This window comes from Lathamus discolor, chromosome Z (assembly GCF_037157495.1).
Source record: "Lathamus discolor isolate bLatDis1 chromosome Z, bLatDis1.hap1, whole genome shotgun sequence".
Lineage (NCBI taxonomy): Eukaryota > Metazoa > Chordata > Aves > Psittaciformes > Psittacidae > Lathamus > Lathamus discolor.
This window is the reverse complement of record NC_088909.1, coordinates 43,585,179-43,612,851: the sequence shown is the minus strand read 5'-3', so window position 1 is coordinate 43,612,851 and position 27,673 is coordinate 43,585,179. Positions and strand designations below refer to the sequence as shown.

Sequence of the window (27,673 nt, the reverse complement as noted above, 5' to 3'; positions counted from 1 at the left end):
ATTATTGTTAGTTCAGGATTATTCCAGTCTCACCTATTTCAGTCCTCTTTTGACGGCCTTGGCACTTCTTAAAGTGCATGGGTGTGTGATATATTCCTTACTGCAGCAGCTAAGTTTCAACATTGAACTGAGAAGTACATTATCTGTAAAGGATTTGCTTTTTAAGCTTTCATAAAAAAAAAAAAAAACAAAACTAATTATCATTTAGGACAAGGGTTTTGGTCCTCCAGATATTTAGGATAACTGTACTTCCTAAAATATTTTGGCTTCCCTTCTTACTTTTGTCATAATATATATAGAAAAAAGCAGTAAGAAACAAAGCGTACAAAGCATTCACATCCCAGGTGTTTTTATAATTTCAGGTAAGGTGTTGAATCAAGGCATAGAAGACACATCAGTTGTTCCTGGGTTAATCAGATACTTCTTGTATACACTATGTAGGCTACAGCTATACGGGTTGTATGTACATATGCACGCCTCAACCTGTCACCTGCACGGAGCTGTAAAAAAACCTCTCTGTATTTCAAATAAATATGAAAGCTAAATTGGTTAATAAAGTGGAAATCAGCTAAGGCTCTATTATCTTCCCGTTGATTTTAACAGATGCATCTCTCCCATTTTGTCTGGTATCCAAGTTATGTATATCTACATTACAGTGGTGAGGCTAAGGCAGAAACCCAAGAATACATATGCCAGAGATGAGCTAATAACAAGAAGTCTTGGTCTTTAAAATACTTAACAAACTACAAGGTTTTGCAGGCTGATGTGTCCTACTTCCAAAAGGCCTCACCAGTTTTCTGAGTGGGCTAGCAGCATACAGGCTGGTCCCGGCTAGGACATACCCATGCTAACAATTCCTGCAAAGTTATCTCAAGGCCACAGGACATTTTAAATTAAAATGTTTTAAGAGAAAAGCTTTGCACAGTGGAGTGAAGAACCAGGCAGGATTTATTGTCGCATCAGTTCACATTTAGACAGTGGTAGGAAGTCAGGCAGTATTATACGTGCACCATCATCACTGCTTGAATTGTTTAGTCTTTTATAAAACTGCAAGTGCGTTCCCTTCAGTGGCTGGTGTTTCATTCAATTCTAAGTGCATTTATCAACCTCACTAAAGTAGTATCCTATGCACAAACATCTACAAAAGGTCATTTGTACCTCTCATCTTGGATACAATATTGTAGTTGGTAGATAACTGGCTTACTTAGAGTAATTCTGACAACTGACAGAAAATAAGGCATGGACTACAAAAGCATAAAGCACTATTACAAGTCTCTCCAGGAAGGAAGTATCAAATTACATTTGAAAGGCCACAAGTAAGCATTAACTCACATTTCTTTACTCTTAAATTACTGGATTTTATCATCACTGCAGCTGAAATTAAGAGACACTAAATGAGCTATTAGGACATCAAGGAGTATTTTTACCGGAGCTAATTTGTATGTTCTCATTTCAGAGAGTAGGGCTCAGTTGGTGCAGTCAAGTCAGACTTGACTTTCTTTTTTCTTAGTCCCGCTTGAGGGGACTGTAACTTGGCCACATGAAATAGAGTCCAAAGCCAAAGGACTGCTCTGACCCCTGTTCAGAGGATAGACTGTCACTGCATGAGACCAGAGCTCAGGAATAAATATAAGATACTGTTCTACCACTAGTTTATAAAAGACAAACCTCCTGTCCTCCTCCCCTGCTTTAGTGACTGATTAATTCTTTGACTCTTTTTGATGTCCCTTAGTAATTCTAATTTCCATAACCAGAAACAAGAAGCCTGGGAAGACTGTAAATTTTCTCCATGAAACATAATCAGTCCATCATCTCTCTGAAAGGAAAGTTCTTTAGAACAAGTAATTAATATTTTTGTTATCATACACCCCATAAAAGAAGATGGTATCAACTTGAGTATGTATTTCTCAGAGGAAATTACATTAAATCTGAAATGGAAGTGAGCTAAAATACTGAAAGGCGAAAGCAGTTTTTCTAGACAATATTTGGTGCAGTTAATAACAAGATGAAGGAAGAAACAGAAGAGTTTGCGATCAAGACGCCAAAGTATAGACAAGGAGAGCTTGTGGATTGACATTATCATTTGAAGCTGAAAAATTGGAGCTTCTAACAACAACTATTCTGCAGGTATTCTGACTAAAATGAAGTTAAAATAGAATTGATGCAGCTGAAAGCTGCTAATATGAATAAAAGCTGAATGGAAAAGACAAAGTTAAAAAAAAGTTAGATCATAAGAGACAGATACCATGTATCACTGTGCTGAAGTGATCAAGAATCTTGTTAAAGACACCACGCAATAGAAAAGAAAGTCAAAGTTAACAGTACAAAAAATTATATTTAAGTAAAGAATAATGAAGGGATAGAGGGCAAAAGGAATAGACAACAGAAGAATATACTGAACCAAGCTTAAGAAGAATCATCATCATTCTAAAATGAAAGAACGATAAATTGACGAAATTCAATGATTAACATGATCACAACGGTTAACATAGAAAGTGAGACTGTTAGCTACTTATCTAATCAAATCTTTGAAGAGCCTGAGATTTACTCATTATTAATAAAAATGAGTTACAAAAGCAATTAGTTTGACAAACAATTTGCTTACATAAATGAAATTATTCTGGTTTTGATTTTTTGGTTTTGGTGTTGGGTTTGGTGTTGGGTTTTTTTCAGGAAATCTAGACTACTTGTGGTTTCAATTCATTCTACAGTCCCTTATGGTCACTGCATTTAAACTTTTAAACTCTTTTCCACTACAATCTTCAATTCATATTAAAATGTTTGAGTCCACTTATTTGAGCTCAAATTCAGTCTCATCAATCAGAAAGCATGTAGAGGGTTAGTTCCGTCAACTGCCTTTAGTTTTCTCATGTTCAATGGAGAAGAGCTGAAGTGGAGAAAAGCTTTCTGATTATAAGTCTGCCTTTTAAAATTATCCACATAAAGTTTATTGCTTTATCCTGTATGCGCAGTGTGATGTCATCCCTAACAAAACCAAATTTCAGTATGTCTTTCCATCACTCAAATTCTCATGTAAAAGATGTGACTATGGACTGAGCATATATGCAATACTCTTCAGGAGAAGATGAGGTGAGAAGAAAGATTTAACACAGGGATGAAAAATTGACGTTTATCTGCTACTTTGCTTCCAGTCCTGAAATTTGCTATCCGCAAGTGTAGTATTTCTATAGCCCCAGAAGGAGTCAGGACTAAGGAGTTTGCTTTGGTAGATGAGGATTGGGTTAGGGATCAGCTATGCAATCTGGACATCTGTAAATCAATGGGTCCGGATGGAATGCATCCACAGGTGCTGAGGGAGCTGGCGGAGGTCATTGCTAGGCCACTCTCCATCATCTTTGGTAAGTCGTGGGAAACGGGCGAGGTGCCTGAGGATTGGCGGATGGCAAAGGTCACACCAGTCTATAAGAAGGGCAAGAAGGAGGACCCGGGTAATTATAGACCGGTCAGCCTTACCTCCATCCCTGGAAAGGTGATGGAACAACTTATTCTTGACTCCATCACTAGGCATATCAAGGATGAGGGGGTCATTAAGAACAGCCAACATGGTTTTATGAGGGGGAAGTCATGTATGACCAACCTTATAGCCTTCTATGAGGAAGTGACTAGGTGGAGGGATGATGGTAGAGCGGTAGATGTAGTTTTTCTTGATTTCAGTAAGGCATTTGATACTGTCTCCCACAGCATCCTCATAGATAAGCTAAGGAAGTGTGGGCTTGACGATCAAGTAGTGAGGTGGATCGAGAACTGGTTGAAAGGAAGAAGGCAGAGAGTTGTGGTCAATGGCGCAGAATCTAGCTGGAGGTCTGTGACTAGTGGAGTCCCTCAGGGGTCGGTGCTGGACCGGTGCTGTTTAATATTTTCATCAATGACCTGGATGAGGGAACTGAGTGCACCCTCAGCAAGTTCGCTGATGACACAAAACTGGGAGGAGTGGCTGACACACCAGAAGGCTGCGCTGCCATTCAGCGAGACCTGGATAGGCTGGAGAGTTGGGCGGGGAGAAACTTGATGAAATTTAACAAGGGCAAGTGTAGAGTCTTGCATCTGAGGAAGAACAACCCCATGTACCAGTACAGGTTGGGGGTTGACCTGCTGGAAAGTAGCGAAGGGGAAAGGGACCTGGGGGTCCTGGTGGATAGGAGGATGACCATGAGCCAGCAATGTGCTCTTGCAGCCAAGAAGGCAAATGGCATCTTAGGGTGCATTAGAAAGGGTGTGGTTAGTAGGTCAAGAGAGGTTCTCCTCCCCCTCTACTCAGCCTTGGTGAGGCCGCATCTGGAATATTGCGTCCAGTTCTGGGCCCCTCTGTTCAAGAAGGACAGGGAATTGCTTGAAGGAGTCCAGCGCAGAGCCACAAAGATGATTAAGGGAGTGGAACATCTCCCTTATGAGGAGAGGCTGAGGGAGCTGGGTCTCTTTAGCTTGGAGGAGACTGAGGGGTGACTTCATCAATGTTTACAAATATGTAAAGGGTAGGTGTCAGGATGATGGAGCTAGGCTTTTTTCAGTGACATCCAGTGACAGGACAAGGGGCAATGGGTGTAAACTGGAGCATAGGAAGTTCCACGTTAACATCAGGAAGAACTTCTTTACTGTAAGAGTGACAGAGCACTGGAACAGGTTGCCCAGGGGGGTTGTGGAGTCTCCTACACTGGAGATATTCAAGGCCCGCCTGGACAAGTTCCTGTGTGATGTACTGTAGGTTACCCTGCTCTTGCGGGGGGGTTGGACTAGATGATCTTTTGAGGTCCCTTCCAACCCTTGGGATTCTGTGATTCTGTGATTCTGTAGTAGTGGAAACACGGCTCTTTAAAGACTATTCAAATGCTACAGTAATGACTCTGCTGCATGTTTGAAAGGCTGTGCTAATTTAGGGGTTTTGTTATTCAGCTAGTTCCTGCTCTGGTGAGACCCAGCATGATGGCAGCCTGCCTCCCTTCACTATTGTGGCAGCATAAGAAACATAACTATGTTGGACATACTGCTTCTGGGAACCTCAGAGTTATACCAGCAGGTTGTCCCTTGGGACTCTGTCAAAATGCTGCTTGTTTAAATGCACTTCAACCATGCACTTTTGTTTTAAACATGCATGAATGAAAGAGGAGGGCCAAGCAAATGTCAAAGTCATATGTCCAGCATTGAGCTGGAGGCATGGCATCTGGAAAGAACTAGAGTATCAGTTATCAGTTAATTTTTGACCTACTGCTGTTTTTGTCTTGTTCAGTTTGCCCATTGGTCTGTCTTATTTCAAAAGCCCTTTGTTACTCACTGGCAATGAATATTCAATGAATATGAATATAAGGAGGAAATTCTTTCCTGTTAGGGTGGTGAGGCACTGGAATGGGTTGCCCATGGAGGTTGTGAGTGCTCCATCCCTGGCAGTGTTCAAGGCCAGGTTGGATGAAGCCTTGGGTGGGATGGTTTAGTGTGAGGTGTCCCTGCCTATGGGAGGGGGGTTGGAACTAGATGATCTTGAGGTCCTTTCCAACCCTAACTATTCTATGATTCTATGATTCTAATTTACACAAACTTCTTTAATTTACTCGAACTTCTTTAATTTACTGTAGAGTTGCACCTGTTTTGTTTGGAATCTTGTCAGGGCATTGCCTAAAGTGTGATTTATGATGTCTGGGAAACAGATTTCGTTTTAAAAATACAACCAATACCAACCTGATTTCAGCTCTATTAGCTCAGATGTACTGAAACTTTTGTTTGAATTTATCTCCTTTTAGGAAACACAACTAAAAAATTCTCATAATGAAAGCTCATTTTAGCAATAATGTGGATGATTTGACAGAAATATTAAGTATGTTGAAGGAAGCAAGTAATTCCATTGTCTAGAACTTTTATGTCATGTGGCATGAAACCAGTAGCACATCAACAATTCGAATAGGATTCCAGAATACTAATCAGATCTTGGGTATTTATACAATTATTCATGATAAGGGGAATATGTATGTGAAAGAAGTTGCAAATCTGCAGCATAAATACTATTCAAAAGAAGAATGGAAATCTGGAGTGGCAAAAAACTAGAGCAGTGAAACAGTTGATGTAAAAAGTACTGGCATATTACCAGAGTTAGCAGTAACAGTAACAGCAAGGGAGAAAGTTACAGGAAAGACAGCAAATGTGTTTGTGTAAAAGATCTAGTTGTAGCATTTGATGACAGCTTACTTGAAAGAGTTGTAAGAGTAACTCCCTCAGGGTACAAAAGTTGTTTTCCTGTCTGTGTATTGGACAGTGATTTACAAAGTCACATAGCTGTACATTAAGCACATAACGTCCTCCAAACCCTTGGGGTGGTCTCTGGCCCACACACTCTCTGGACAACAACCACCATAAGGTGGATCTCAAGACAGGGTCACAGTTATTTTTCCAAAACTGACACAACCCCACTGCCCAGTGGAAGATCTTCCAGGGTCATTTTGCTTTCTCCTGGGATGGGAGTCATGCAAGCACAGAAGAAAAAGTGCACAAGGCCTCTCTGCAAGTCAGGATATTTCCTTCATCTCTTCATAAAAAGATGTATGGATTGAAAAGATTAATTGAGAAGGGAAGTCTGCCCTAAGGCACAAAGCTAAATTTACTCTCACTAAAATTCAAAGAGCAGCCACTGTATAGCACAATGCAAGCGTTAATTCTTCAGCCCAGGTGAAAGAGAGGTAAAGGACAGCTAATGCTTAATTGAAGTGGCCAGAGTAAAACATCCTGGCTGCATATTTCTAACAATTTGCTGTTGTTGTTGTTAAGCTTTTTATGTTCTTTGTTTTATTGTTGGTGGGTGGGTTTTTTAAGCAAATCACAGGCCAGATAGGACTGTATATTGCCAAAGTTTCCAGTTCTGCTGCATATGGAGAAAAGGAGGATGCTGAATCCACAGGATCTCCATAGTATTAGGGTTCATTCGTAGGATCACAGGGGGGCACCGCAATTCTACTGTGTGACTACATGACTTCAGGCAATGCCAAACAGCTCGTCCTAGCCAAACTACTGGATTAATCAAAGATTTTTGGGAAAGATTGGTTTGAAAGCTCAAATCCCACAATCACTGCTGAGTGCAGATTACAAAATGTTGTAAATGCTGCAACGTTAATCCTAGTTCCATCAAAAAATGCAGTTCCCCGTCTTGGATCCCATGGCTTCTCTTTCTTCTGTTCTACCACCCACATGGTTGCTGCTCAGGAGCCAGTAATTTCGCTGGCATCTTTATGTCTTCTTTTTGCAAACCCTTCTCGTGAAAGAATCCTGTGGAGTATCCAGCCTTCCTGAAAACTACCCAGTCTGAAACCATGTGGATACATAAATGGCTATGTGACCGGCTGAACACCTTGTGCAGTGTCCTGCCTAGCTCACAGAATCATAGACTCATCTAGGAAAAGATCTTGAAGATCATCAAGTCCAACCTGGAACTTGGCCCCTGTTTGACTTGTAGTACTTTTCTCCTGCTTGCTTTGCCAACTAAAGATGACACAGGAGTAGCTGTATTTATTATTACCTGTTCATAAATAGTTCATATCAAAGTTGTAACTGTGACCATGGTATAAAAAAAGGTATGATTTTTTTTTTCCTCAAATCAAAGATGCTTTCAGACATAATCTTTGATATGCACTTGTGTAACCATCCTCTAGAATACTAAACTTTAATTACAGAAGAAGGAAGACCAAATAAATTGTCCTTACATGAGCTGGAAATCACCAACACCGGTGAATTAATCGATTTACTCAAATCAGTATAAAAAGCTTTTTATACCCTTCTCTTGCTCTAAAACCCCAAATCCCTACCATTAAAATATTGCCCCAACACTATTATACAATTATTTTGTTCTATGTATATGCACCTACACCACAAGTATGTGCAGCCTTAGAAGCAATACCTTCAGATCTCAATACCTGTCTTGCAGAACCTTTATAACCAGAGGTTTTATAAGTACAATAAACACAAAACAGAACTTTCTCATTACTTATTTACCAATTTTTTACCTGACATAACAGTATCCTCCTGCCAGGTTGATTTTCACCTATCATATTTTATAATGACGTGTCGATGTGATTTGGTAAGTATTTCCTGCCTCACATGTGATGCGATGCACCTGCTGAGCACCTTCCTTCAATAGTTTATGCTTTCCAAAATCTACTGAAAATTTTCTCCATTTTCAACTCATGTATGCTTTCAAAATAAAAAAAAATATATCCTGATAATCACATTTCCAAACACATTTTTAAGCCAATATTTATTTATGTGAAAAAGCCATATGCTGATGAAATAATTCCAGTAATTACTAGCACAGGGATTATGTGCAGAGAAGAAATCTTGACTGCAGCAGCAGTACCAAGTAAGGCACGTACAAGTAACTTACCGATCAAACAGCTCTCCACCTGTGACCAGTTCCAGAACAAGACTGATTTCTGTTGGGGTCTCAAAGATCTCCTTCAGTTTTATCTGGTAAAAGGTAACAAAAAGGATTTATTTTTCTCTCTGTGCATATCACAGGGCCAACAGCAGGAAGAAGACCACAGTAAATAAAGCAAAGGATGGCACCAACTAATGTTGGTGTGACATTTACCTTGCAGTTGAGTGACTTATTGCTCATGTTTTCTCCCACCCCCCTCTTTTTTTTTTTTTTTTTTTTTTTTTGCTACATTTATCTCCTTTGCATTCCCTTCCTTTTTTTTTTTTTTTTTTTTTTTTGTTCTTTTCATCCTTCTCGTACCTCAGCAACCTCTGTGTAACCCAAGAATTTAAGATGATAAGTTTGTTAGTGCATGTTAACACCTGTATGCCACTCTTTCAGAATAACTGAAGGTAAGAACTTCCCCACCATCCAAGGACTGACAACGCCAAATTCAACATCAGTGTAAGCATAATTCAACAGTCTTCTAAACCAAGCTGCTACAGTGCTCAGGAGAACCCAAAACTTAATCCAGGACTGTAAAGCTGTATCCAAGTCTGCATAGGCTAGACAGTAACATCTCAAGACACAAAGCAACATTAAAACCTAAAAAAAAAACCTAAAAAAAAAAACCACCCCAAATGTGCAGTGAAAGAACAAGGCTAAACTTACAATGTTAGGATGTGACAGGCGAAGAAGAACTCCTATTTCTGTGCGGACAATTTTCTTGTCTACCTGGTTAAAAGTGGGGAGGAAAAAGTGAAGAATTTATTTCTATGTTCACCATAGACACTTCTAGCTGGAAATTTCTAACTTCACAGGAAAATATGTAAGAACAGCTTATTTCTAGTTGTCATAGGAGAGTAAGTTGATGCGAGACACACAAATCAAATATACTGTAATGAGTAATCTTCTTTTAACATGAGACAAAAACCAGCTGCATCTACTAAATGATTGCAAACAAATGTAAGTCACACGAGAAGTAGAATATACAAAAGACATCTGAAAAGATGCTAACATTCCATTTTTACTCAAGTTCCACCCTTTTCTTCACTATTTACGTCAGTTCAATTTACACCAGGATAGCTTCTTTTCGATACAGTCTTCAGCAGCTGTGCTGGAAAGAATTTTCTCCCCATAAGATATGCACAACAAAGCAGTGTAACGTACTGCTTAGAACAAGACTGATGCAAAGGTCAAATGACTGTAAGGTTTAACTTCAACTTGCTACAGATCCATCTAACAGAATGCTCAATTAATGCAAAAGACAATCTGTGGGTTAAACTTCTGAGAGGATTAGCCGTTCTCTTCCTTTTCCTTCTCAAATTGCAATCTTTAAAAATCCAGGCACAACCTATGTGTTGTTTGGGGGCACTGGTGACTTCACAGAAAGAAATGCAGACATAGGAAGAGTTTCTCTTGGGAAAGACAATTGCGACTCTCACAGAGACTGAATGCTTAGGCAAGCAAGAAAGGAAAATGCTTGTAAGCAAGCTATGGATGCTTTTATGTTGCTAAGGTAATTAATACATTTATGAAGAAAGTACCTGGTTTGCAAATATTCTTACAAATCCTAGAGAAATCCTACACTGATGACAATTATAAACTTATTTAATCTATAGCATTTTTCGTCTCATGGGTTATAAAATATATGAGAGTCAGCAAGTCACTGTTTCTAAACTGATGACACAGATGTTACCAAGCAAAACATTTTTAAGAGGATGTTGTGAGGGGGCTTTTTACCACAGACTTTTCATCAAACACTTTTTTGGTTTGGTTTGAGTTCTTTACATCATACCGGAAATGAACAGCCATAAAACATAAACCTTTAAGAAGGATCTAAAACTACCTTTCAATTCTTAGTGAGGAAGACACATGCTTCAAAAAAAAACCTTTTTTTTTTTTTTTTTATCACCTGAGAGAAGAGACGCAGTTCTCAGTATTTTTTTATTTTTTTTTCCAGAAACAACACAATCCAAGTATCAGTCACATTCAGAACTGCACGATAGGCAGAATTTGATTCTCCCTTTGTGTCAATCAGGAATGATTCCAGATTAGTAATGCCACAGTGCTCTGAACAGTAGTGTAAACAAGTGGAAACTCGTTGACATTTAACTTCTTTCAGTGGCTCTGCCAGAAAGCAAAATGAAAGAAAGAAAAAAGAGCTTCAGGCAGATTTATTGCATATAAAGCAGAAAGCAAAAACCAAAAAAGGAATTAAATACTCCATTACCTGAACACCTAATTGGAGGTAAAGAACATTGTCAGTAACTAAACCTTCACATGCAAATGCCTGCTCCGGGTTCAAACACAGGGTCCTCTCAGGTCTGTGACCCTCACGGGCTGTATAAGCTTTGCTGCTTCCTACTCCTAAGGCAAGTATGTCTTTGTTCTTGCTTGCTACATAGATACAGAGAAGCAGGTTTAAAGAATGGTCTGCTGTGCAGTTTGCCTGTGGTCTTACTCATTTTCAACATCCTTGGCATCAGTGCTATAATTGAAATCTTGGTTACTTTAGCGAGCACAACTGCACAGCCAGGGGCCCCAAAGATCTCTGCTTGGTAGCAAGAGGCTCTTGGTGATTCAGAGAATAATACAGATCTGGACTGTTTTCATATGCTTTGCACCTAAAACACGATCAGAAAACTTTATGTATAATATTGCATCGGCAGTCATTTCTCCAGGATACTTGTTTAAGACTGTGTAATTTACCTTATCCAAAAGGACCACTACAAACTGAACAACCTGCTACTTGTTTTCTGCAGTTTTGAAAATGTTTGTGTATCAAACATTCCTGGCAACAAGTAGGGAACAGGCTGCCCAAACTAAAGATGGTTACTTTTGGCACTGAGTAGTTACATCTGAAAAACTATAGAGGTCTCCTCTCATCTTGCTGATTACTTTTGTGTGTGCTCACACTAATTCTGTACTGGGTTGTGAGAATAACTGGTTGATTGATTTTAACATTGGTACTATTTTACTGAGCTGTATGTTCTGTTTGCAAACTTGAAATTACAAGGAATCAAGAGGCTTTTGTTGTGATATGCCTATGAAGCAGCATGCTGCTGCGGTACATTAATGCCAGTTTGAGAAGTCATTTGCCAGGTAATCCTGAAATAGTTATTTATCAGTTCTTCACCACTGACCCTGAGACTGAAGATGTCGTTGCTCATAGACCAAAAAAATCAAATTTGTTGGATAGTCTGTAATTACTAAACTCATATCCATATTCATCCAGTTTACCTGTGGAGACATCCATGTGAAGCACTAAGCCACAGAAATCTGCAAGAACTGCTTGTAGGTGCAGTACAGTCCTGCCTTGTGCTGTGGCTTGCAGTGCCCCACAGTTCACTTTAATAATCAAACCAAGAGCTGTGACTGTTGTCCATGTAATCATCTGCATGCTGGGTTTAATCTAGCTAGATGAAGTATCTGTAACAGCAGCAAAGACCCAGTGACCTGATCTTGGGAGCAAAAGGCAGTCCAAGAACTCATTGAGCTGAAATGTCTATCTAAACTGCAGCTGGACTAGGCAAATAGTAGCATGCTATGTGCACTTAAAACTCTAATTGTATGTCTTTACAGACAGACATAACATTAACAGAGTATATCATGTGATTAAGGCCTGGGAAGTTAGGACAGCATTTGCAAATGTGGGCAAATGATATTATCCATCCCTTTAATTTATATTAAAACGTTTCCATTAAAAAAATATGTAATTATTCCTGGATTATTCCTAGCATTTTATTTCTTGAATAATTTCACTACTCTAGAATTAGGCATTTATCTATTTTATAGATACTTGTCTGAAAACACTGTGTCTTTAAAATTTGATACTAGTCATGTAGTGAAGTAGGACTAGGTCTATACACAGCCTGAGCTATTTATTATATTTATTATGAATTTAATTTAATTTATTATTAGATTTAATTTAATGCTAATTTGGAAATCAGAAATTTATTTCTGATTTATAAATTTCAGCCTATTTTCACTGGGAAAGGGCTGGAAAAATCCTCAATGAAAGCTGAGATTCTTCCAGATTTCCATGCCGTGAGATGGTGAGGTGGTGTGATGCTACAAACCCCTGAGATGTGAAAGTGAATTAAGTGAAACAAGAAAATATTAACTGGCACTAGAAAAAGATTAATCCAGCTGCTACCTTGCAAGATGGCACACCATCCTGAAAACAGGTGCCAGGCTAGTGTACCACTCAGTGGACAGCAAGAAGACCCCAATCCTCATTCTGCAAGTACTGACTCCACACTTGCAGGATTAATTCCTCCCTCAGGGCACCACGGACATGGAGGGGCACATCTGGCCAGTTGTGATCACCACACAGAGAGACAACGCTGTGCCCAGGCAAGTGGTGTAAAGCAGCCAATGTAAACTGCTCCAGAGGAGCTTCACAGCACTGCCCACCTCAGGGAGGCTGTTCACTCCAGCTCTGCACAGCTCCTTATTTATTAGCCCCTTACTGACACACATGAGCAGCTCTAATTTGGAGGTGAAAGAGGATGGGGGTGATACAAGCAAAGCAAGTGCCTGGAAAACATAGGATTAAAATACTTTTAACTTAACCTAAGTCTAAGATAGGGAACAATGTTTGTATTGTAAGTCTGTGGCGTGATAACAGAATTTAATAGTCCTACTAACATGAGTGACCATCCTTCTGATGAGTGAATTATTTCTTACCATCCTTCTAATTATCAGCTAGGGACTCCCGAACATCTGCTAGCTCAGGATACTCATTGTCTGCCCACCCTGTTTTGCTTGCAATAAATTTTGTACGAAGGTCACACTGTTCTAAATCTTTGCCAGCTATCAGAAACTTACAGATGTGGCTGGTTTCAGCTAGTTTTGTGATTACTGGGGCATCCAACTGTGCCAAAGGTGAAAAGTGCACCATGACGAAGACTGCTTCCTTCATCTTGAAGACCCCTGACCACATAAGGAAGACTCCTGCCCATGACCATCAGAGGGCAGAGCGCAAGCTCCAAAAGGGAGGATACTTATGATAATGAGTACCTAAACTATTTGTAATATCCCCGCCAATCTCTCGGGAACCTAATGAATATACATGTTTGTGTGTAATAAATACCTGCTTGCTTAATCCCTTGGTGTGCAAGTTAGGAGGAGCGATCCCCCTTGCACCCGGCACCTTAATAAATATACCCGCTTTATAATTCTGAGTTGTAGAGTCTGATTTCGTCCTTCAGAAGGACATGGTCAGAGTGATGGTGTTTGTCTTCCCAAATAACTGTTAGATGTGATGGAGCCCTGCTCTCCTGGAGATGGCTGAACACCTGCCTGATCTCAGGAAGTGGTGTATGAATTCTTTGGTTTGATTTGTTTCTATGTGCTGCTTATGCTTTACCTAGTGATCTGCCTTTATTGCTGAATTTTTTTAACTCTCTCCCCCATTCCACTAAGGGCAGTGAACAAGTGGCTGTGCGGAGCTGAGCTGTTTGTTGGCTGGAGTTAAACCACAACAGTAGGTTACTGAGATTTTTTATTTTGAGCCTCTGTAAGTTAACTTGTATTATTAATGTAAAGAAAATAGACTACTACTAAAGCTATTATTGTCTGTGCCCATGTCCACCTTCCGATTTGTGTCTATAATCCATTAATTGATGCATATTCTTCAGACTGAACTCACTTGCACTAAACTACTCCCAAATTACATCAATGTGCTTGCGTTATTCTGTTATGTGCCTAAATACTTTGTTTGTACATGCAAATCTGCTGGCTGCAAATGCATATATTACTGTTAACATGTTAAATGCGAATTGTTCTATCAAAAAAGCCATACTTCTGTTTTTCAAAAAGCACAGTACATTTGCAGCGAAACCATCAGATAGATGATTTGTAGGATTTTACAGACTTCAGCACAATAAATCACATGCTGACATACCCTTCATCTTTTAATATATGATTTCAATGGTAAAGCTGATCAGATGTAGGTAATGTTCCTCAAAGACAGACAAGCCTTTGTGAATAGGTTCTGTTGCTCACTCACATTAACTAGGTGGCTTCACTGAAGGGTGAAGGATTTTACAGAGGAACAACTTGAAAAATGCTGGTCATCTGCAATAGTACATTTTATGTCTGAGTTTAAAACAAGTCATTAGAACAGGCCTTATTGTATGTTGTGGTCTAATTATCTAAGTAATCTGGTTGCCATTTCTGTTCCTGACTCATTTATACACAGGTTTCTGCAAATATGTTTGATAATTGTTGAATGGTTTATGTGAACAAATTTCAGGCTATTAGGTATTCATGAGCTGCTCATTTCAGCTATTCACTGGGGTTTTTTTACATTTGTACGAAGAAAAAACATGCTATTCATAGAAACACAGACTTGTTTGGGTTGAAAGGCACATTAAAGCTTGTCTAGTTCCAACCCCCTGAAAACGATTTATAAGATATATATTATTTATTCTGTGGTTTTGGTTGGTTTTTTGTTTTTTGGGGTTTTTTTTTTTGTTTGTTTGTTTGGTTTGGTTTGATTTATTTTGTTTTTTTCTTCAAGGAAGTCTTTTCTTTTTAAGTGATTTGAGCAAAGAACAAATTTAGTTTGGTAAATATTTGGGATGATCCTCATCCATGCACACTGGTCCTGCAGCCATCACAATATTCAGCTTAGAAAGCTGTATTGACCCTTAGTTCCAGTTTTAAGTGATGCTCTGACCAGGTGGCATATCTCATGGACATGCAAAAAACCTTCTGTAACTGAAACCCACAGGTTGTGCCAGTTACAAAGCTGCTGTGTTGATTACCACTTTTGCTTTTCCATTCCTCCCTACACATGGTCAGCCTTTCTCTTACAGGCCATAAGACAAAAGGAGGCCACCTCAGTGAAAGAGGATATATTTTATGTTGAAACACGGCAGGATAACTAGCTTGTCAAGTGAGTTCTTGGTAAATTTGCCTCTCTTATAGACCTCAGTTTCTGAGGGGCTACAGGGAACTCAGCTTCAGGCCAGCGGAAAAACTCAGGATGCTACGTTTTAAGTCGCACACTGTTTCTGTTTTCCTGGTTTATTCCAACAGCTGAACTGCAAGAATTGGAGAAAACACTGTGTTTTATTTTCTTTTGCCATCTTCTCTTCAACTTTTGTTCTTAGAACCATTTTCCCTTAATTCTTTGCTTGACAGCATAGAACAAGCTCTCCCAAAATTAATAACTGTCAGAATTGTGATGATAGATTCACAGTATATGTTTCTTGAAAACAAATTCCTGAAATGCAGAGTCAGAAGACTTTCAGAGATCCCCAGCACAAGCCTCAAAGACCATCCATCTCTGCAGAAGCCCTGCCTTCCTGCAGTACAGCTCCATCAAAAGCACATCTCCAGATTTTTTTAACAGGCTGTAAATAACAAAGGGTTTCTAAAAAGGAGGAGTACAATCTCAGGATAGCCTAATATTTCCCTTTGCATCTCTGCTCAGCCCATTTGCAGGGTTGCGACTCTGCTTTAAGCATTAAATAAATTCTCACACAGCAACACATTTAATTCCTATTCCCTGTCTTGCCCCCCTATATTTTCATGCACACTAGGCACACAAAGCACCTCAAATCTTGCTTAAAGCCTTATAGAAGACAAATCATGGTAGGCAGACAGGGAGCAAAATGTGCTTGGATGGGTTAATGAAAGAAAGTGTGCAGCTCAGACTGTTTCACGAAAGTTCCTGTAACATTATTCACAGCTAAATTTGTTGTTGTTTTGTTGGGTTTTTTTTTTTTTGTTTGGTTTGTTGGTTGGTTTGGTTTTTTAAATAAAATAATCATTTAATGGATATTGCTTAGTTTCTCAGAAAAATTTGTTCAACAATGTGATGTATACAGAAGTTTGAGCTTCCTTGAACTCCATGAGTTTATAATTTCCTCTTTTTATTAGCTAATCCTTGTAGTTCTCAAACTGTGAACACCAGAAATAAGTATTATCTATAAATTAAATGGGCTAAGGAAAAAAAGTGATATAATACATAGTCTCTGTCCTTAAAACCTTAACTCAAGCTATGACTCCGGACGAGCACAGCAGTTCAATCTAAATGGCAACAGGTAAAATATACTGTTCCATGGTAAGTGATTTTTACATATCACATGCATTACAATGCGATACAATACAATGCATTTTAATGCAGATGACATGTTAAATAACTTCATGTGTGTAAGACATGGTTTTTTTAATTGCAGAATGGGATTTTTTCCCTTTTCTGAAGGATGTCATCTCAATACAGACAAAATCAAAGTTTTGCTTCCCAAGGACTAAACCAGCCTATTACAAAAATATTTTTAACAAAATTTTCCTATTTCACTAACTGGTGTCTGATTTCATAGGTTCTAAAGCAAAAAAAATTGGTATCTTACTACAGAAAAAAAATAGAATCTTTCAGTTCTCTCCTCTTCTGTAGGGCATTTCCGTAAAATGAACTTTCTTCATTAGAGTGTAAGGATTTGATGGACTTGTAAATGCCCCTTGGAAGTGTTCAAAGCAAGGTTGGATGGATTTCTTTGAGCAATCTGATCTAATGGAAGGTGTCCCTACCCATGGCAGGGGAGCTGGAACTAGATGGTCTGAAGGTCCTTTCTACCCCAAACCGCTCTATGGATTCCCATTCCCTCACATATAATGTGAAGGAAAACTGGATATAAGCAGACTTACTGCCTTATTTCTTTAGTGAAAATAATTTTGCTCAAAATACTGTTTTCATCTTTGAGAAAAAACGTATCAGTGTGTACTACACATGAATGAGATTGCATGGATGACAAAAAGTTGAACAAACCAGGAGGAATAATCTACATAATAGGTAGTACTGCAAATGGAGTGGTAATTAAGAGGTTACCACTCCTGAATAATTACCAAGCAACAGTATGCATGGTGTGTATGTCTATGTGTTTATGAAGAGAATGTGTGAGCTAGCTGACAAAAATGCACTTTTTAATGGTTAGCACTGATGTACTGATGACTGTTTTCATGTAGACTTACATATGACACCAGTCTTTTTCTGGATTAAAAAGGAAAATAAAATCAAAAGAATACACATCAATATAATGTATTAATACCAGCTTTTGGAGGGAAAAAAAAAAGACCTTAAAATATACTTATATATGTAAATATATTCCAAGACTTGTAACCTATAGCAAACAGAATAATGTCATAGCACTTCAGACATATCTGTGTACCAGATATGCCTGCTAAACTTCATCACTCCCAGATGTCAGTCCAGTAACAGTAATAACAATTACTGCACCACAGGAGATAGATGCAGATACAGATGCAGATATAGATACAGGATCTCATAAAATCTATATAGAAGCAGTCACATGGAGGCAGGAGTCACTCAAATTGTAAATCCTGTAAGGCCACATGGCGGAAAATACAAGTTTTCATTTCATAGCTAAAAATACATCCTTCTGTCCAAAAGTCAATTCAATTCTATTCTCAGTCAGTCAATTTTCTAATTCCAACTACCTCAATCTGTGATACACAGTCCCCACCTCACGCACACCCTGTGGCACTTGCCTTCTCAGTCAGTTAGGAAGGCTCAGTGAAAAGAAGCACTCCAGCAAGAAAATATACCAAACATTTGCATGAGCTTCTTGATTACCACTTATTACCGATTCACTGCAACTCAAAATGGAAAACCCAGTCAACTATATTCCTTATATAGTTGGGAATATATATAGTTTATAATATATATGTATGGACATATTGTAGTGTGTATATATGTTTGTGTGTATGTGCATATATTATATATGTGTATGTGTGTATGTATGTATATGCAAACATGATGAAGTTGAGATCTTTTATGTATGCCTTTATAGGCTATTATAATCTCATTCAGACCCTAACTGTAGGTATCTAGATACCCCACTTCCAGGAGGGAAGCCCGTTACCTCTATATTTGCTCACACTCCTCTCTGCTCCACAGACATAAACTGTCCTCTTCTCACATTGTCTGATCAGTAAAATTAGGTTAATCCCAGCACAACTATTTTCAGCATATGTGTTGTTGTATGTTGAAAAGTACTGCTTTGTTTCTGATCTAAAAAAGAGTCCATGTGCCTGAAGATTTGTCTGATTTAAAACATCAACTATTCAGCAAGAAGAATGTTGCTTCATAGATACTGATTTTAACTGAAGTACTGAGGAAATAGTAGTTAAGCACCACACACCCTGTGAGGGAGGATGCCCACACAAGAAAAAAACCAAAACAAACAAGTCAAAATCAAAATATGAATTCTCCGTAGCAGACTCTGTAGCTGCATGTCTCACTGACTGAGGCACAGAGGGCCTATTATTCCATAATACTCAATCACTCTTAGGGGACAATACCTATCAATTAAAACCAGGTTATCCTTCAAAGCACCTCTGAGAAGCAAATCAAACAAGTACTATCTCATTTTCATGGATGAGAAAATTGAAGCCAAAAGAAATACCTCAGCCAGTGGCACCAGCTGAATTTGGAAAACACCAGGACCCAGGCACCAGACAACCCAGTTCAGCATCCTTCTCCTTTCAGCAGAGCATGTTGCCTTACTGCAATGGCATCTCCCAAATTACTTCAGTTACATTTGTTACCTGGGCAAGGCACTTGAAATCTTAATTTAGACCCCATGGAACTGAGGCCGTCTGTTTTCTTCCCTTGCCCAGACTCAGGAGGAAATTTAAGGCAGAGGTGGAAGACAAGATTTCTTGGAAGACATTTATCTGCCCAGACTGTAAGACAATCTCCAGACTGGCCCTGTTTCAAATGCTGCCTAGCACAACAAAAGGACACAAAGGCCTGCAGATGAGGGGTTTAATATAATGAATAGCACATAAATATGATTGCTTCCTTCAGGAATCCTGTGTTCTTCCGATATGATCCACATGTTACATGTTGTTTGCAACTGTTCAAAAACTAACTGCTCTGAATCACACGTAATTTTTAAGTCTCGGCTTAACAGTAGTAACAATCATATTTATGAAATGCGTCCTAAAGGTACCACGTTTTTCTTAAGCACTGAGTTGTCAAGCAAAGGTAAGTTGTGTAGTGACAAGAAAACCAGCCTCATATCTACAATTTCAAGTGTGAAAGTTCATCACTGTAATTTGCTCATTTGAATAGCTTTTCTGAAGTGCTGTATGATCTGCTTTTGTTTCTTTCTTGCTTCATGAAATGGTTTCCCCACAAAAAAATGACATGATTCAAACCTGTTTATTTATTACAAGTTTGGAATTTAAGAGATCTGTTAAATATAGCAAAGTCAAATAATGAGTACGTAATAAAATCTGACCTTTCAATTATGCTGACAGACTGAGCATAAAGGTTGGATGAGTAAATTAAAGGGAGTAATTTAGCATGATTATCTACCTGCACCTCATAATTTGTTTTATAAATATATTTCTTTTTTTTACTTTGTTAAGAACAATTCAAAATGCAATTTCTTTTATGTTATCTGAGAGGTTTTTTCCCACTAACACATCCTCTTTTCTTTGGACCACTTTATATCTTACAACAGTTGTCTCTTAGATGCTCTGGAAGTTAAGGTTCTAATTTGCTTGTTAGTTTCCTAACTTTCACAGTCAGAATCTTCAGGAGCAAGAACCAGAAACATTCTTTCAACTAAATTTTAGTCACCATTGTGTAATTTAAAAGATTCAAAATGACTCATAAATTTAGGCAAAATTTGACAAAAACAAAACAGGGAACCAAAGCATTCTGTTTCAGTATTTTTGAATGAGCAAACCAGCATTTTTTTCATCCTTTTGGAAGCCTGGAAAATCCTAAGTAAAGTTTAAGAATTATTAAACCTCTGAATTGAAAGAAAAAAATCTCCAAAGTATTATTACCAAGAAAGTTTTGTATAAACATGTTTTCTCCTCTTTCTCTTTGTTGGTTTAACTAGCAATCAGAAAACAAAACAAAAGCAAACCAAAAAACCAACCAACCAACCGAACAAAACAAAACAAAAAAACCAAACTAAAAAACACAACAAAGAGAACTGAGCAAATAATCCAACAATTCTATTTGTTTAAGCTAGATAATAAAGAATTACAAAATCCCCTTAAGATTCACATCTATCCACAAGTGTGTATTTGCAGAATTGGCTTATTTGTTTTGCCCCAAATTTTAATTTATTTAATGCATTAGAATGCACTAGGCAAAATGAAAAATTAAACTTACTATTTAAGTGTAAAGAATGAGGCATTTTATGTTTCTTGCAGTCTGTTCCTATCACATAACTTCAGTCCAAAAGGATTATTTGTTTCTTACTTGAGCTGTTCCAGTGGGAAAAAAATAATAATTTATAATGCTTTAGTTCAAATTACTGTATCTATCAGCATTCACAAATCTAGAGCTGCCTTTCAGCTACCGGACTCATAGTCACACCTAACATATTACCACTTGTAGAAGGGACCACCCTTTTGCTGCCCCCTGCCCGAGTTTTAACAGACACTCTTCTTCAGTGAGCTAGTTTGTTTCATTACACTGTTTAAGTCAGTCTGGTTGGAAAAAAAAACGGAGTATTTGCTCTTCTGTCACCTTCTTTGTCTTCTGATTTCCTGTGCTCTTCAGAGCTCCCTTGTGTGTATTTAAGAAAGGCAATTGAAGGAATGGGACTCTGCATCAAATTCAGTCACAGGCTCCTCATCGTTTTCTCCCACCCCTTTTCCTCCACTATTGAACTCCCATCTGTTTTAAATAACTGTTTGAAAAAAAAGCCAACAGGAAACTTAAGCTGATCAACATTTTGGTATATGATTTGTCCTACATTTGGTTATTTTTACACTGAGATACTCTGAGCAAAGGTCAGGCCTCCTTCTGCAGAAGCACTGCAACACACAGTTAATTCTGTCTCTGTGATAATAATGTCTTCAAATTGGAACAGAGCTACAGTAGCTCATGGCACATAGACATAAGCAATGGCACATTCTTACAGTATTGCCTCCCATGTACCCAATTTTACAAATAAGCTCAATTGTGTAAAAGATATATATTTATTATTTATTGTGTAAAACAATAGATTTATTGTTCCCATAACAAAATATCAGAAAGTGTGTAAGTTATACTGGGAGCAAACAGCTCAGTTCTGAGAACTGCTTAACCACGCTGCTCATATCATTAAGGCTGCAATGAACTAAGCTCTTGCCACTGTTCAGATAATTTACATAACCATAATTTTTTACACTTCCTGCTTGACATTCTTCGTACACCTTAAAAAATTCCATGCTACAGCTAGTCCACCAAAAGTGTAAATTGAATAGTGTCAGACACAAATAGACCTGGTATTAATATGGCCATTGTGAGCATGATAATCTCCACAAAGGCAAAACATCAAAAAGGGACAAAGAAATATTCTTAAGCAATATAGTTTTTCCTAGTGCATTTCAGAAGGAGAATTATAAGAAAGAATGTTCCTAAAACATTATGGGAATTGTTGGCAGTAAGTACTGATAAAAGCTTAAAAATTAAGTTCTCTGCATTTCCATAGGAAGGACAGAGAGTAGGGCTTTAGCAATGCAAGCTCCACAGATGCTCTGCTCTCCAATGCACCAGATGCGTATTCAAAAGCAGCATACACAACTGAATTTCCTTGCTAGTTTAAACCTTGGCTTACTTTCAAAGATTACAAATTAATGCCAACATTTTATTCTTGTGGAACCCACTCATTACATCTTGCACAGAGACCACCAGTTTATTCAGCATTTAGATATGCTTACGCCTACCCACCCATCAATATGTTGCTACATGCGAACATTCCAGAATTTTACGAAGTAATGGGTTATTTAATACTGGAAGAAGCGGAAACAAAGCCACCCATGAATAAAAATCATGCCTGTGCCTCACAGCTTGCTTGCCTCCTCTCAAATTTTGCTTCCCCTCTTAGGAACATGAACTGCCCTACCCTCCCCCCATGCTCACTCTCTGCTTTAAGTGTCTCAGTCCTTTAGTAGCCTTTCCTCTCTAGTCTCTCTTCATGCTTTACACAATCTATTTTGTAACACACACAGAAATAGCTGGGGTAGAAGTGTGACATATATGGAGCTCTAAAAATAACTGATGTCTCAACTGGTTCTCTTGCAAATTTGTAGGGGAGGGGGAATCTCCATGAAGTGTTTGATTTTAATTGGGCTTGAAGTAGTGTGTTAATCAGTTTCTGAAAAAGATATATCATGTAATATTTTTTGAGCAAAACAATGTATTAAAGAAAAATTTAATCACAGAACATCTAAATGATTTAGAGCCTGCTGCTTTTCTACAGTGTTTTTGTCCAAAAAGATTTGTCCAAATCTAAGCCTATACAGACAACACCAGATGAAGGTAAAAGCAAGACTTCTGGGGATAAGGCATTCCAAACAGAGTACTCTTACCTCTAAAAGCTTTTTCAGTGATGAGACGCTTTTTCTGCTCTGTGACAGAGACTATAACATTTGCAGGGTCCTATATCTAGCCCATTTCCTCTTCCCCCCCAAAGAAAGAGCACTGAAAAAAAACCACAGAAAATCCCAAACATATCCTAAAGCAAAGCAAAGCAAAGCAAGGCAAAGCAAAGCAAAGCAAAGTAAGGCAAAGCAAAGCAAAACAACAACAACAACAAAAAAAAAAAAACAAAAAAAAAAAAACAAAAAACCAAGGCAAAACAACTTACTGTCTTCTTCAACATTTTGACGGCGTAAGGTTTCTGGGTCCCTTTCTGCCTGCATCTGTAGACAATGGATGTAGCCCCACTACATTCAAAAAAAAAAAAAAAAAAAAAAAAAGGAAGAATATTTGTACATATGCCTCTTTGAATATGTGAATAAACAGAGTTGCCTAGCTGAAACTACATTTTCTACTCATCCCAGCTTGCGAACAAATAGCTCATTTTTCCCCAAAGATGCAACCAAAAAGCCAGTGTAAAATCTGCTCTCTGGTGAACCAGTTAACTTCAGTGGTTATTCAGCCAACAGAACTGGCAAGAGCTCAAGGTACCACTTAGTCTCACCTTTTTCCGGCTCCTCACATATCCTGAAGGTTTCTTCAGGGTACCAAGGAATGTAGCCTGGCCCCAAACCTGTGACAACACATCTGGTCTTTACTAAGGCAACCCATGTGTAATAATTAATTGTATTTGTATTTTTTACTAAATATTGGTGGCAGTAATGCAAAGTGTGACAGAAAAGAAGAGACAATTACTGTGCTGCTCCCTGACCCATTGCCCAAACATCCAAGTTGCTCAAACTGTCACTCGCACCAGATGGAGCAAGCAGCAGTTTTGGTTAATTCAGTGGAAACTGGTGGAGCTTGTTCATAGCAAAACCAACTCAGGCCTATATCTTCTAGTTGTCTTCAAGGTGTACTCACTTGAATGTGCTGGATTTGAGCACTCATAGCATAAAATGACGCATCTGCTAATTAGAAAGCACTTCTTCTGAGTGGGAGGTTGTTTAAGACAGGCTTGGCTGCTGAGGCTACTTGCTGTGCTCTACTTGTTCTGTCAAGGAAGGGACCTGTGCTCTATGAATTGGCTAATGAGACAAAAAGCTCCTGACAAAACTATAATGCTTACAAACAATTCAGTTGCCTCTATATTCTACCAAATTTACTTTAAGATGCCACTGAGCAACTCAGTGTCAACTACCACCAAAAAGGATGCACTGAAGTGCTACATGTCACCAATAGATTTAAAGCATTTTTGGAAGCCTCCTGTCCTCAGGAGATTTGTCACCCACTCTATGACTCAGCCCTTCTGAATGCAGATGTTTAAGATAGAGGGGACTGCCATCACTGTACATGACTTCCCAAATAACATACATTGCAGAACTGCTCACTGCTGTGAAACGATTTTATATGTACCACACACCAAAGCAGGTCTCTCTGAACCAGGAAAAAACTCATCTTGGTATGTCTACAGAAGATGGCCAGAAGCAGCAGAATTATACAAGTGGCCTTTGTTTAAACAGTAGAATGGCATGAATATTATGCATGAATAAAGCTGTGACACAAGGTTTATAATTCTAGGTGCACCGCTGCACAAAACCACCATGCATGCTCTGCACTTCTCCCTCCTCAGCACAGCCACAAGTGCCAGATAATGTTCTGAGCAAGCATGTCTATATTTTTATGAGAGCCTGAGTAAGCACAAGAACTGTTAATTGACTGAGAACATTTATTTCAGAAAGACCCTTCATCATGAAAGCTCTCCTACAGCAAGAGTTACACACCTCACTCATCTGAGGGCTTGTCTGCTTAAAACACACTAATCTTCATCTCAAATGCTAAAATGTTTTGTATCTCATAACAGTATATTGATAAATGTGTGAGTACTGCAAGCCTCAGAGACTCCCAGAATCATTACATGAATTTAATTAGACCTCCTCTCCTTGGCCAAGTCTCAAAAGGCTCTATTTAGCACACAAGAAAAAAAAAAATATACTGCATTTAAAAAAACCGCCTCACATCTTCATCAGTATAACTCACATCATCAGTAAAACCAAAAATGTCAACAAATAAAATTTTAAGGACCTGCTATGGTAAGATTTATGTCTCCAGTATTTCGCTGCAGCACTGTAATGATGAGGTCACTACATAAACTGCTAACCATTCTCGTATCCTGCTTCGTATATTCAAAATGCAGTATAAACATTAAACCCATTAGTCTGCATACGCTCTAAGTAGGAGGTAAACCCCTTAGAAATTATTTTGTTTGGTTGAGAGCACAATTAGATAAGCTGTGAAGATGATGATCCAGATAAATAGATTGTAAATTCCTGAGCATATCTCCAGGTGTTTGCTACTGCTGCGGAAATGGAGGGCTGCCAGTGTCTTTCAGTAATGCTCTTGTCAGTGTTTGCTTTACCAGTTTGTAATGTGGCTCTGCCAAGTCTTCCATGTGAATAAAATCTCAGTGACCAGAACAACCCTGATGGTTGAACAGAACTAGTTTAGTGATGACAGGGACAGCTACACCAGCAGGGGCACCATGGCTCCACCTTTAACAGCTCATTTGACTATCTAAAGCCAGAAGAGAGCATATGACAGTGTGGAGAGACAGGAGTTTATGAAGGCATGCCCGGATGAACAGTTTGCCATGAGGCTCATTAGTCACCACTCAAAACACAGAGGCTAGTTTTGAAATTATTCCCTACTGTAAAGATTTTTGATAACATGTCCCTTGAGTCCTAATTTAGTGAAAAAGAAAAAAAAAATGGTTATGAGATATCATAAGACATGGGAATGAATTCAGAGAGTTCTCTTTTGGTTTGTGTGCCTATGCCTAGCTCTGACAGATATGTCCCCAACAATGAGGAAAGACATCACCAAGCTAACAGCTTGCACTGCCTTCCTTTCAATGCCAGAAACCAGCACCAGGACTCAGGCACAGCATGAAAACCTGCTTACACCATGCACCTGGTGCAAAGCTTGCCAGACAACCATTACTAGTACAGCCCTGACTCCTTGTATCTCTGGTGATAACATGATCTCTTTGCTTCTCCCCATTAAAAATAACAATACAACAAAACAACAGGGGGGAAAAGGGGAGGAGGGGAGAGGGGAAAACCACTTATGGGTCTTCATGTAAATGTGGAAACAGAGCTTTCCTGAGCTTGTATGCCTTGGAAAATCACCAGTTGAAGCGATTCAGGCTTTCATGACCAAAAAGCGGACGGAAGCTTCAGCTGCAATAACCTCTTTCCTTCATCTTAAGCTATTCATTATCAAACCTTTACTGCCACTAACCACGTTTTCAAAACCTGGTCCAGAACTTGTATCATCTAAACATTACATTGATACATTTGATCAGAACACACAACTATGCAGAAACCAAAAATTCCTGCGGCAACATGCCACTTCCTACAGGCATTAATTTTGTGGCAGGATAGATAGACTGTAGGATTCTAAATGTCCCATTCTCCGCAGGTGGTGTTCCGCTTCATCTGAATGATAAATATTAATGGTGCTGTAGAAAGAGAGCACCTATTTGCAGTGGTTAGGGCACTTATTTGACAAAGAGCAGACATTAACACTAGACAATATTTAATCCTTCAGCACCAACAGTTTCAACAGAAGAAACTGAGAGGACCCTAAGCCCAAGCAGCTAATAATGACTTGCAGAAGTACATTGTAGTATGTGATTGATGGGGAACTGATTCATAATTTAGACTAGAAACAAGAACGTAAGTCTCCCAAAATCCAGATGAGTCCAACCACAAGATTATTCACTATATTGTGTTGACATACTTAGATTTGGTCCTGTCAGATCTTCCTTCTTTGCAGTTAGTGAATACATATATACACATACACATATATCTGTGTATCTTTGAGTATAAACATATACTTAGAGGAAACATATTATTACATGTATTTGTGTGTGTAAATGCATACTTCTAAAGAAAACGAGGCTTAAAGGATCATTCAGCTATTAATTTTTTGAATCTCTGCCTTGAACAGGCTGTCTGAACGCAAAATATAAATTACTTGAAGTTGGCTGGAACAATATGAAAAAGGTCATAATCCATGAATATATAGTTAGCCAAGTTAGATAGCAGTGAGAATACCAACGTTGCCTGAGACACTGTCACTCCCTTTTACTGACATGTGCTCCTGTGTGGATGGGTGCTTAATGATTCTGTTGAAAATTTACTTTTAAAAGCCCATGTATAACTGTGACCATGCTAAATAACAAAAGAAAAAAACCCAAAACATTTCACTATGTATGCTATATGCATTATTACGCAAATATGTTTCTATGTCCAGTTTTAAAGTTACAAAATAAATACAGATAATGCATACGTCTTAACTACTTGTTTATAATGGTCAATAAAAACACTCACTTTCATATGATGCTGCCTAGAACTAGGACAATGACAACTCGTGAGAAACCTCATGATGTTGAGGTTTTCTTTTCCAACATATTTGAAAAATCATGGCAGTCAGGTGACGTTCCCAACCACCAGAAAAAGGAAAATATAACCCCCATTTTCAAGAAGGGGAAAATGTGTGTCCCAGGAACTAAGGACCAGTCAGTCTCACTTCTGTGCCTGGCTAAATCTTGGAGCAGATTCTCCTGGAAGGCATACTAAGGCACATGAAATACAGCAAGATGCTTCGTGACAGCCAGCATGGTTTCACTAAGGGGAAATCATGCCTGACCAATTTGGTGGCCTGCTATGGTGGGACTACAGGACAGATGGACCGTGGCAGAGCAGTTGACGTCATCTACCTAGACTTGTGCAAAGCGTTCAACAGTGTCCCACACGACATCCTTGTTTCTAAATTGGAGAGACATCAAT

General features: G+C 38.6%; 1 protein-coding gene across 1 annotated transcript in view; it reads right to left on the bottom strand.

Annotated features, from left to right (window-relative positions):
* The window catches only part of CAMK4 (calcium/calmodulin dependent protein kinase IV), a 136,902-nt gene that overhangs the window by 55,632 nt on the left and 53,597 nt on the right, over positions 1-27,673 (bottom strand). The window contains exons 2-4 of the mRNA XM_065662072.1: positions 23,050-23,128; positions 9,083-9,145; positions 8,378-8,460 (exon numbers count right to left, since the gene is read on the bottom strand). Of these exons, the coding sequence (XP_065518144.1) occupies positions 8,378-8,460; positions 9,083-9,145; positions 23,050-23,128 (225 nt within the window). The remainder of the gene's footprint in view (positions 1-8,377; positions 8,461-9,082; positions 9,146-23,049; positions 23,129-27,673) is intronic.